At 44.8% G+C, this 12,554-nt stretch overlaps 1 protein-coding gene across 2 annotated transcripts in view; it reads right to left on the reverse strand.

Moving 5' to 3' along the window:
- Nucleotides 1-12,554, reverse strand: part of LOC110532724 (attractin-like protein 1) — a 322,954-nt gene that overhangs the window by 185,182 nt on the left and 125,218 nt on the right. For both annotated transcript variants that reach the window (XM_036986147.2, XM_036986138.2), the window contains one exon: nt 7,654-7,747. In XM_036986147.2, the coding sequence (XP_036842042.1) occupies nt 7,654-7,747 (94 nt within the window). The remainder of the gene's footprint in view (nt 1-7,653; nt 7,748-12,554) is intronic.

The raw sequence follows: 12,554 nt of genomic DNA on the forward strand, positions 1-12,554 counted from the left end.
TGCTCCACACCGTTGTCTCTTCTCAGTCACCGTGTCTGCTCCACACCGTTGTCTCTTCTCAGTCACCGTGTCTGCTCCACACCGTTGTCTCTTCTCAGTCACCGTGTCTGCTCCACACCGTTGTCTCTTCTCAGTCACCGTGTCTGCTCCACACCGTTGTCTCTTCTCAGTCACCGTGTCCGCTCCACACCGTTGTCTCTTCTCAGTCACCGTGTCCGCTCCACACCGTTGTCTCTTCTCAGTCACCGTGTCCGCTCCACACCGTTGTCTCTTCTCAGTCACCGTGTCCGCTCCACACCGTTGTCTCTTCTCAGTCACCGTGTCCGCTCCACACCGTTGTCTCTTCTCAGTCACCGTGTCCGCTCCACACCGTTGTCTCTTCTCAGTCACCGTGTCCGCTCCACACCGTTGTCTCTTCTCAGTCACCGTGTCCGCTCCACACCGTTGTCTCTTCTCAGTCACCGTGTCCGCTCCACACCGTTGTCTCTTCTCAGTCACCGTGTCTGCTCCACACCGTTGTCTCTTCTCAGTCACCGTGTCTGCTCCACACCGTTGTCTCTTCTCAGTCACCGTGTCCGCTCCACACCGTTGTCTCTTCTCAGTCACCGTGTCCGCTCCACACCGTTGTCTCTTCTCAGTCACCGTGTCCGCTCCACACCGTTGTCTCTTCTCAGTCACCGTGTCCGCTCCACACCGTTGTCTCTTCTCAGTCACCGTGTCCGCTCCACACCGTTGTCTCTTCTCAGTCACCGTGTCCGCTCCACACCGTTGTCTCTTCTCAGTCACCGTGTCCGCTCCACACCGTTGTCTCTTCTCAGTCACCGTGTCCGCTCCACACCGTTGTCTCTTCTCAGTCACCGTGTCCGCTCCACACCGTTGTCTCTTCTCAGTCACCGTGTCTGCTCCACACCGTTGTCTCTTCTCAGTCACCGTGTCTGCTCCACACCGTTGTCTCTTCTCAGTCACCGTGTCTGCTCCACACCGTTGTCTCTTCTCAGTCACCGTGTCTGCTCCACACCGTGGTCTATTCTCAGTCACCGTGTCTGCTCCACACCGTTGTCTCATCTCAGTCACCGTGTCTGCTCCACACCGTTGTCTCTTCTCAGTCACCGTGTCTGCTCCACACCGTTGTCTCTTCTCAGTCACCGTGTCTGCTCCACACCGTTGTCTCTTCTCAGTCACCGTGTCTGCTCCACACCGTTGTCTCTTCTCAGTCACCGTGTCTGCTCCACACCGTTGTCTCTTCTCAGTCACCGTGTCTGCTCCACACCGTTGTCTCTTCTCAGTCACCGTGTCTGCTCCACACCGTTGTCTCTTCTCAGTCACCGTGTCTGCTCCACACCGTTGTCTCTTCTCAGTCACCGTGTCTGCTCCACACCGTTGTCTCTTCTCAGTCACCGTGTCTGCTCCACACCGTTGTCTCTTCTCAGTCACCGTGTCTGCTCCACACCGTTGTCTCTTCTCAGTCACCGTGTCTGCTCCACACCGTTGTCTCTTCTCAGTCACCGTGTCTGCTCCACACCGTTGTCTCTTCTCAGTCACCGTGTCTGCTCCACACCGTTGTCTCTTCTCAGTCACCGTGTCTGCTCCACACCGTTGTCTCTTCTCAGTCACCGTGTCTGCTCCACACCGTTGTCTCTTCTCAGTCACCGTGTCTGCTCCACACCGTTGTCTCTTCTCAGTCACCGTGTCTGCTCCACACCGTTGTCTCTTCTCAGTCACCGTGTCTGCTCCACACCGTTGTCTCTTCTCAGTCACCGTGTCTGCTCCACACCGTGGTCTCTTCTCAGTCACCGTGTCTGCTCCACACCGTTGTCTCTTCTCAGTCACCGTGTCTGCTCCACACCGTGGTCTCTTCTCAGTCACCGTGCCTGCTCCACACCGTTGTCTCTTCTCAGTCACCGTGTCTGCTCCACACCGTTGTCTCTTCTCAGTCACCGTGTCTGCTCCACACCATTCTTATTATAGCTCAGTGCTCGGCACAGACCAGACAAGTTTAAACGGGCGAGCAATGCATTTTGGTCATTGTAGTTAATTACCACATTTTCTGCACTAAACTATGTTGAATATTGGTCTGTTGGAAACTCCCTACAACTATCGCACAGTGCAGGCTTGATCTGATTTATTTGTAGAGAAACTGCACATTGAGCTCACAGGGGAAAAAAACGAATGAAAGGGAATTCAAATAATTGAACTGACATCGGTCAATTTGTTGTTTAAAAACACTTCAAAATTGAACCTGATAATGCCATGACTAAGAAAAATCATGAATGAATCATGAACAACGATAAGTGAGATGCCGTTAAGAGGCTACAACAAAACAATCTAAACTCTAACCATTACCAATAACATGGGAGGGGTAGCATTTTTCGGGGTATCATATTTTTGCCTCTAACCTTCTCACTCATCATTAGTCATGATGCATTCATGATTATCCATAATCATGGTAGCATCCACGTGAATATAGAAATGTTCAGAAACATCTTCTATTCTTACTTACAACAAAAGTGACTCCAAAATGGCACAAGACATTATTCACTATTCAGTTTCTATTGGACAGAACATAATCCAAAACAGAACCAAAACAAACCACTAATACATCCAACAAGTTGTGCAAGGAATATGGGACCAAATACTCAACTTTGGACTATTTCAATACACTATATGTGAATTTTTCCAAATACTTATGACTTCTTCAAATGGGGGGACTAGATACAGTTGAAGTCAGAAGTGTACATACACCTTAGCCAAATACATTTAAACTCAGTTTTTCACAATTCCTGACATTTAATTATAGTAAAAATCCTCATGATGCCATCTATTTTGTGAAGTGTACCAATCCCTCCTGCAGCAAAGCACTCCGACCGACAACATGATGCTGCCACCCCCGTGCTTCACGGTTAGGATGGTGTTCTTCAGCTTGCAAGCCTCCCCCTTTTCCTCCAAACATAATGATGGTCATTATGGCCAAACAGTTCTATTTTTTGTTTCATCAGACCAGAGGACATTTCTCCAAAAACTACAATCTTTGTCCCTTTGTGCAGTTGCAAACCGTAGTCTGTAGTCTCTTTTTATGCCGGTTTTGGAGCAGTGGCTTCTTCCTTACTGAGCTGCCTTTAAGGTTATGTTGATATAGGACTCGATTTACTGTGAATATAGATACTTTTGTACCCGTTTCCTCCAGCACCTTCACAAGGTCCTTTGCTGTTGTTCTGGGATTGATTTGCACTTTTCGCACCAAAGTACATTCATCTCTAGGAGACATAACACGTCTCCTTCCAAATGTCTAAAGGCACAGTCAACTTTGTGTATGTAAACCTCTGACCCACTGGAATTGTGATACAGTGAATTATAAGTGAAATAATCTGTATGTAAACAATTGTTGGAAAAATGACTTGTGTCATGCACAAAGTAGATGTCCTAACTGACTTGCCAAAACTATAGATCATTAACAAGAAATTTGTGGAGTGGTTGAAATACAAGTTTTAATGATTCCAACCTAAGTGTATGTAAACTTCTGACTTCAACTGTACATAAAATGTTTTCATTTCTAAATGGTAAAACAGATATGTATGAAAATACCCTCAAATAAAACCTTACATTCTGTACTAAAATGCTGGAGCATAGATCCAAATATTTAGCTTATGCTTCAATGTCCTAATACATTTGGAGAAGAGTGTAAAATATGTGTATGTGCCCCAGCTCGTTCGTGTTCGTGTGTGTGTGTTCGTGTGTAGCCTTTGTACAGTGGGCCAGCACGCTTGATGTCCACACTGCAGATCTAAGCAGACAAAGGCACTGTGAGCCAACGCTGGAGCAAAGGACAAACGGCCCCCCCAGAGAATGAATAACACAACCACTCCTGGCCTTGCTTACTCTTATTTGACATTTCAGAGAACATAACACAGACACACACACACACACACACACACACACACACACACACACACACAGACAGATAAGGCTGACAAACACACACACTCACATCTACAAAGATAAACTAATACATCACAAGCACACACAAGTAAAACCACACTCTCAAGCACCACACACACACAAACAGTTTCAGTCTGGCATTCTCAGAGGAACCATGCTCGTGCTAATGGTTCCTTTATTGCAGCCAGTCAGAGTGTGCACATCTGCTGAAGCAGAGGGACGGGGGCCTTACCGCCAGCCCAGGGGAAATCGATCGTTCATAATCAAAATGGCAAATAAATGTCTTCCATTACACACAGCCATTTTGAGAAAGCTCTCTGGAAAAAATAAATAATAGTTTTGACGGCGAAAGCATTTGATGGGACGCGTACGTGACAAATCAAGGAGTCGCACAGCGCAGGCAGTGCAGGGAACAAATAGAAATACACGCAGGAAGTCAACTGCTCCCACTCACAACACTTCAAGACTGAGTGTAGGACGACTAATGAATATGGGAAAGCGGGGATGAGGGAAATTATTTTCCCAAGTTGCTGACAAATGTCAAAATTTGTGGAAAACAGTGACCGTCCACGTTCACCATTCCCCAACTTTTTCGATTTGAGTGTCATTCCGAGTTTTGCGGGTCAAAAACAACAGTTGTGCCATGCATGGTTTAATCAATCTCACGTTGAATCTTTTTTTCTGTGGCCAAGTTTCATACCGGTAACATATTTTGAGAGTCATGAAGCTACTGTAAACAAGCAATATGGTTTAGATTGAATAGGTCATTTAGTGTGGGCAGAAAAATCTAACTGCACAGATATTTTTGATGATCGGAACTTTGAACGTCAGAAACACCTCAATCAACTTCTACTATTCCTAATTTCCCCTCATCTCAGCAGGCTAAAAATGTTTATCAGAACAAACAAATATATATCTAAAATCAGCGGTTTACATTTGTTGTTTCCTTGATGTAAAAATCGTTTTAAATCTAATTGAAATTGCAATCTATTCATAAAACAAAAACACACAAATCAGCCTGTGTTAGTGCTCTGCTTGACATGGAAAGAAAAAAGCTTGTGTTTATACGTAGAACGTACAGTCATCATCCCCTTGGTCAGTTGTGTAACTCATGACAGTCACATGGTAATAATGTGTGTGCGGTATGAAATGAGGCTTGCTCTAATGTGACAGGTACTTTATAGCTGAGACCAAATGCTGTTTTTCGAGTGTGAATGCGCGCGTGCAGGAAAGTGCTTGATAGTCCTGTAAAAGGAGCAGCGGTCAAATGGTAATGACAGAGAGATGTCCCTTTAGGAAAACAAAACCTTCTCACTCGTACTCAAAGCATTAAAAAGACACCGCTGCAAAATCCATGTGCACAAATGACTTGACATTCACAGAGAGGATAATACACAATATATGCATGCACTCTCATTCTCTTAATAAATCTGTCAATCCCTCAGACACCTGCATGCAAACTCAAACACGCGCACCTGCGCACACAGGAGCCCTCCAGAGTTGAGCAGGCCTCATTAGAACATAACAGTACCAGTGACAGCAGTGCACTTCTCTACTCCAGGATTTATTGATGCAGCATTTTTCACCCTGCCTTTACCGCACCGGTGAAAGCACTTAGGGGTATTATAGTGCAGCACAGGGCCAGCCTGGCACTCTGATGGCACAAACAAACACACTGGGTGCTGCGCCCCCTGTGCCAACCCCATTACTGGTATTAAAGCCTTGGCTAAGGCCCCAAACGCACATTAACAAAGGGCCAAATTGCTGACACTGCAAGGGGGTTCAGAGAGGGTACAGCCCCACAACTCATCCCCAACTAGTGGGATATACCATTGACATTGTAGGAGCTAGAATCATCCTACACCGAATAAGGTTATTGAGAGCGATGCCATAGGGGAACCATTTGATGGGTCTCTGAATAACCATAAATGGGATGGTTCTTTGAAGAACCATACAAAAGTCCAAAACCAGAATCAGAAATGAATAGCCCTGCTGTAGGGTTTTAAACCTTATTTGCATATTTCCCAGGGTGCCTGCACCACATACTCTCACTACTTGTGTCCTCCAGGGTTCAGTTCGAGGCCCTCACTTGGCTCTGTCATATCCTCACATGGTCTCTTCTATCATTGCCATGTGGATGATACTCAACTACCTTTCTCCTTCCCCCCTACTGACACCCAGGTGGCGACACGCATCGCTGTGTGCCTGGCAGATATCTCAACTTGAACGTCGGCCCACCACCTCAAACTCAACAAGTTGGAACTGCTCTTCCTCTCGGGGAAGACTTGCCTGCTCAAAGACCTCTCCATCATGGTTGACAACTCCACAGCGTTGCCCTCCCAGAGTGCAAAGAACCTTGGCATGAACCCGGACAACACCCTGTCGTTCTTTGCAAACATCAAAGCAGTGATCTGCTCCTGCAGGCTCATGCTCTACAACATCCGTAGAGTACGACACTACCTCACACAGGAGGCGGCGCAGGTCCTAATCCAGGCACTTATCCTCTCCCATCTGGACTACTGCAACTCACTGTAGGCTGGGCTCCCCACTTGTGCCATCAAACCCCTACTTATCCAGAACGCTGCAGCCGCCTAGCTTTCAACCTTCCCAAGTTCTCTCATGTCACCCCGCTCCTCTGCACACTCCACTGCCTTCTAGTCAACGCTCGCATCCACTACAAGACCACGGTTCTTGCCTACGGAGCAGCAAGAGGACATGCCCCTCCCTATGCTCTAACTCTACACCCCAACCCCAGCACTCTGTCCCCCCCTCCCTTCTAGCTCTGACTCTACTGATAGCTACGTTATTGAGGAAACATGTAGTTTCTATGCCTGTGATATGTGGTTGTCCCACCTAGCTATCTGAAGATGATTGCACGAACTATAAGTCGCTCTGGATAAGAGCAACTGCTAAATGACTACAATGTAAATGTACCTTTCCAGTGAATTTACCAGTACCACCCATGACTGTTTGTAGTGATGAGTATTAAACCTGTCACCTGTGATAAAAAGAAGCGCACTATGGTACACAGAATCCAAGGGTTTTAAAGTAGAGCTGGCAGGAAGTTTGCCTGTACAAACTGTTTCCTGCTGTTTAGGGAGAGGCGTGATCTATTTCTATATTCAAAAGGCACTCACACATCTGAGCTATCTTTGTTGCAGGTGCATGGCAACAATTGAATAACACGAGAGAAAAAATAAGAAAGCTTTACGTGAAGTTTAATAAAGAGCAGTGATACTAGCAAGAAGTGTGCAGGTTTCTTCTCATGATCTACTTCTATAAAAGAAGCCTACTTTAAATCTCAGCTTCTTAACTAGCTCATCCGTATGTTTTTTTAAACGTCACATTTTTGTCAATCCAAAAGCCAAGATATTTATAGGCAGGAACCTGCTCGATGAGACAACCATCCAATGCATAAATGTGTAAACCATCATATTTCTACAAGAATTAGAAAACAACATACATCGATTTTTTTCCTGCATTAAGTACCAAAATGGGCCTTTCAGATTTTCTGATGAACAGTAGATGCCATGTCAAGAACCCCACACTTAACTCAAAGGTTATTTATTTGGTAAGAGTTCTCCAAGAAACCTTAAAAGAGTTGAGGAACAAGCATTTAAGAACCTTCATTTTCTTCAGTATATGTCTCGTAGTGGAATGATGCAAAAAGGTTAACAAACATTAACTGTACATTAAGGCATAAAACATCGTACTCACAGCTGGCACTGGTCTCCCTTGATTCCCTTGGTTTGGCAGTAGCATTTCCCTGTCGACACCTGGCACAGATTGGCATGTCCGTTGCACTTGCAGGCTACCATGGTCAAAGAAAACAAATGGAGGAGAAAGAAAGAGAGAGGAGAGGGGGGGAAAGAGGAAAACACTGTCAGTCATATCACAATGATGCACAACACACAAAACAGACAGGAGACTGACAGGACTGAATACCCGTAGCTCTGGGCCATATCTGAATGATGCAACATCTTCTTGGACCGTTCTGCTTATGACTAATTACCATACTCTCATGTGGCAAAAGGGTCAAGACTGGTGTCCTCACCTAACCCAAAGGTCAGTGACCTTGGGTTAGCCAGAGAGGAGTGACAGTCAGTCACATAATTTGATGCTTGCAGAGGGCAAAACAGCATTGAATATAAACCTATTGCACACTCAAGAGCAAAATTAGGCAGATATAGTTTGAATGATTACAGCAAGTCAATGTTTAAATCATGACTGTTAGCTTCTGCATATATGACCAGAAAACTTGGGGATACAATGATAAGATGAAAATGATGTGACTGGGAATGTGTTTATAGTTATTCATTCTGAGCAATCCAAGGGAGTGCAGAGGGTAGGACAATGTTTCAGAGCACTCAGGTCAAGGTAACCTGGGGCATAGAAATTATAATGAGAACAAACTTCTCTTGTGCCGTTATGAGTCTAAGTACATTATTGTACTGAGGTAAAACAACAAGTAGTCGTGGGAAAGGGAACTGTATTTCACTGTAGGTAAACAAAAAGTTCCTTCCTCCATGAAAGTTTTGAAAGACTGCGGGAGAGTGAATGTCCGAAAAGGACAGAGAGAGAGAAATTCCTCAAGAAATGAGGATAAAAAAAATACCATGATTTTGGTGATTTCCATAAAATGTTATCCATAGAAGGGTTCTTTGGAGGAAGGATTGTTGACATACAGAACCAGTCAAAAGTTGGGACACACCTTATTCAAGGTTATTATGATTATTTTACTATTTTCTAGATTGCAGAATAATAGTGAATACATCAAAACTATTAAATAACACATGGAATAATGTAGTAACCAAAAAAGTGTTAAATATATTTTATATTTGAGATTCTTCAAAGTAGCCACCCTGTGCCTTGATGACAGCTTTGCACAACAGGTGTGTCTTGTTAAAAGTTAATTATTGCAGTGCTAGCTGTGCCACTAAGGATTCTGGGTTTGGTGTTTCCTCAGACACATTGGTGCGGCTGGCTTCCGTTAAGTGGGAATTGTGTCAAGAAGCAGTGCAGCTTTGTTGGGTTGTGTTAGGAGGACGCACGGCCCTCGACGAGTCCGTACGGGAGTTGCAGCGATGAGAGAAGACAAACTACCAATTGGATACCACGAAATTGGGGAGAAAAAAGGGGTAAAAAAAAAAGTAAAAAATTGTTGGTGGAATATCTTTCCTTAATGTGTTTGAGCCAATCAGTTGTGTTGTGACAAGGTATACATTTTTTATAATAAAAAAAAAAGTTAAACCTTTGTTCAAGTCAGTTAAAAACAAATTCTTATTTACAAATGACGGCTACCCCACCCAAACAACGCTGGGCCAATTGTGTGCTGCCCTATGGGACTCCCAATTACGGACGGTTGTGATACAGCCTGGAATCGAACAAGGGTCTGTAGTGACTTAGACCGCTGCGCCACTTGGGAGCACTGGTAGGGGTGGTATATAGAAGATAGACCTATTTGGGAAAAGACCAAGTCCATATTAAGGCAAGAACAGGTCGAATAAGCAAAGATCAGTCAATACGGAACATTTCAAGAACTTTTTAAGTTTCTTGAAGTGCAGTCGCAAAAACTCTCAAACCTATGATGAAACTGTCTCTATTGAGGATTGTCACAGGAAATTAAGACCCAAAGTTACCTCTGCTGCAGAGGATACGTTCATTAGAGTTACCGGCCTCAGATTGCAGCACAAATAAATGCTTCATAGAGTTCAAGTAAAAGACATCTCAACAGCAACTGCTCAGAGGAGACTGTGAATCAGGCCTTCATGGTCTAATTGCTGCAAAGAAACTACTACTAAAAGGACACCAATAATAAGAAGAGACTTGCTTGGGCCAAGAAAAACAAGCAATGGACATTAGACCAGTGGAAATCTGTCCCTTGGTCTGGAGTCCAAATTTGAGATTTTTTTGTTCCAACCGCCTTGAACGGATGATCTCAGCATGTGGGGTTCACCCCGTGAAGCATGGAGGTGGTGGTGTGATGGTACTTTAAGTAAAATAAGTATTTGGTCAATAACAAAAGTTTATCTCAATACTTTGTTATATACCCTTTGTTGGCAATGACAGAGGTCAAACATTTTCTGTAAGTCTTCACAAGGTTTTCACACACTGTTGCTGGTATTTTGGCCCATTCCTCCATGCAGATCTCCTCTAGAGCAGTGATGTTTGGGGCCAGTGATGTTTTGGACTTTCAACTCCCTCCAAAGATTTTCTATGGGGTTGAGATCTGGAAACTGGCTAGGCCACTCCAGGACCTTGAAATGCTTCTTATGAAGCCACTCCTTCGTTGCCCGGGCGGTGTGTTTGGGATCATTGTCATGCTGAAAGACCCAGCCACGTTTCATCTTCAATGCCCTTGCTGATGGAAGGAGGTTTTCACTCAAAATCTCCCGATACATGGCCCCATTCATTCTTTCCTTTACACGGATCAGTCGTCCTGCTCCCTTTGCAGAAAAACAGCCCCAAAGCATGATGTTTCCACCCCATGCTTCACAGTAGGTATGGTGTTCTTTGGATGCAACTCAGCATTCTTTGTCCTCCAAACATGACGAGTTGAGTTTTTACCAAAAAGTTATATTTTGGTTTCATCTGACCATATGACATTCTCCCAATCTTCTTCTGGATCATCCAAATGCTCTCTAGCAAACTTCAGACGGCCCTGGACATGTACTGCCTTAAGCAGGGGGACACGTCTGGCACTGCAGGATTTGAGTCCCTGGTGGCGTAGTGTGTTACTGATGGTAGGCTTTGTTACTTTGGTCCCTGCTCTCTGCAGGTCATTCACTAGGTCCCCCCGTGTGGTTCTGGGATTTTTATGATCATTTTGACCCCACGGGGTGAGATCTTGCGTGGAGCCCCAGATCGAGGGAGATTAGCAGTGGTCTTGTATGTCTTCCATTTCCTAATAATTGCTCCCACAGTTGATTTCTTCAAACCAAGCTGCTTACCTATTGCAGATTCAGTCTTCCCAGCCTGGTGCAGGTCTACAATTTTGTTTCTGGTGTCCTTTGACAGCTCTTTGGTCTTGGCCATAGTGGAGTTTGGAGTGGGACTGTTTGAGGTTGTGGACAGTTGTCTTTTATACTGATAACAAGTTCAAACAGGTGCCATTAATACAGGTAACGAGTGGAGGACAGAGGAGCCTCTTAAAGAAGAAGTTACAGGTCTGTGAGAGACAGAAATCTTGCTTGCTTGTAGGTGACCAAATACTTATTTTCTACCATAATTTGAAAATAAATTCATTAAAAATCGTACAGTGTACGATGTCATAGTTGAAGTGTACCTATGATGAAAATTACAGGCCTCTCATCTTTTTAAGTGGGAGAACTTGCACAATTGGTGGCTGACTAAATACTTTTTTGCCCCACTGTATGTGCTACTGCTCGACAAAAAAAAGAACTTGGTCAACCAACAGCCTGTCGACTAAACAATCGACCAGTCTAATAATTGAGGTCAGCCCTAATAGAGCCTTAGAAAAAACATCCCATTAAAGATGTACTTTAGTAGCCAACAAAGTCAAACCCCACTGTGATACGCCTGACACTGACATGTAAAACTAGACCCTCCTCCATACCGCTTTTATGTTCTATAGGAGGCACGGAACCCAGTGACGTCCACCATTAACTAACTACTGCAGCAGCAATAGAGACATGCCACTTCACTTCCACTGTCTGTCCTATTTACAGAGAAACACAGATAGAGCAAAATAATGAAATAAACAGAGAAAATACAATGAGGATTTTGTTTTGGGAGGCGGTGCAGCTTGTATCTTTGGGGCTTATGCTCTATAAGCTCAGTCTCTCGCTCTCTCAGTCTCTCGCTCTCTCAGTCTCTCGCTCTCTCAGTCTCTCGCTCTCTCGCTCTCTCAGTCTCTCGCTCTCTCTGTCTCTCACTCTGTCTCTCACTCTGTCTCTCACTCTGTCTCTCACTCTGTCTCTCAGTCTCTCGCTCTCTCAGTCTCTCGCTCTCTCAGTCTCGCTCTCAGTCTCTCACTCTCTCTCACTCTGTCTCTCACTCTGTCTCTCACTCTGTCTCTCGCTCTGTCTCTCGCTCTCTCTGTCTCTTGCTCTCTGTCTCTCGCTCTCAGTCTCTCGCTCTCTCAGTCTCTCGCTCTCTCAGTCTCTCGCTCTCTCAGTCTCTCGCTCTCTCAGTCTCTCGCTCTCTCAGTCTCTCGCTCTCTCAGTCTCTCGCTCTCTCAGTCTCTCGCTCTCTCAGTCTCTCGCTCTCTCAGTCTCTCGCTCTCTCAGTCTCTCGCTCTCTCAGTCTCTCGCTCTCTCAGTCTCTCGCTCTCTCGCTCTCTCAGTCTCTCGCTCTCTCAGTCTCAGTCTCTCGCTCTCTCAGTCTCTCGCTCATAATATGTATATTTATATACAGGGTGCATTTGTAAAAAAGACTTAGGTCTCAATATGTCTTCCCTGTTAAAATAAAGGTTACATCAAAATGTGTATCTCTCCCTCCCTCCCTCTGTTGAACAAAGCCAAATAGAGATGTTTTTCTCAGATGTAACTGACCAAATTGGAGCAGCTAAAACAGAGAAACGCTAAGATTTCTCCTACTTTTTCATGATACTATTCACTTGACAGCAAAGCCTGTCTTGTCTGTACAAAGAGATATAC

Source organism: Oncorhynchus mykiss, chromosome 1, assembly GCF_057628025.1.
Source record: "Oncorhynchus mykiss isolate SJ-2025 chromosome 1, ASM5762802v1, whole genome shotgun sequence".
Classification (NCBI taxonomy): domain Eukaryota; kingdom Metazoa; phylum Chordata; class Actinopteri; order Salmoniformes; family Salmonidae; genus Oncorhynchus; species Oncorhynchus mykiss.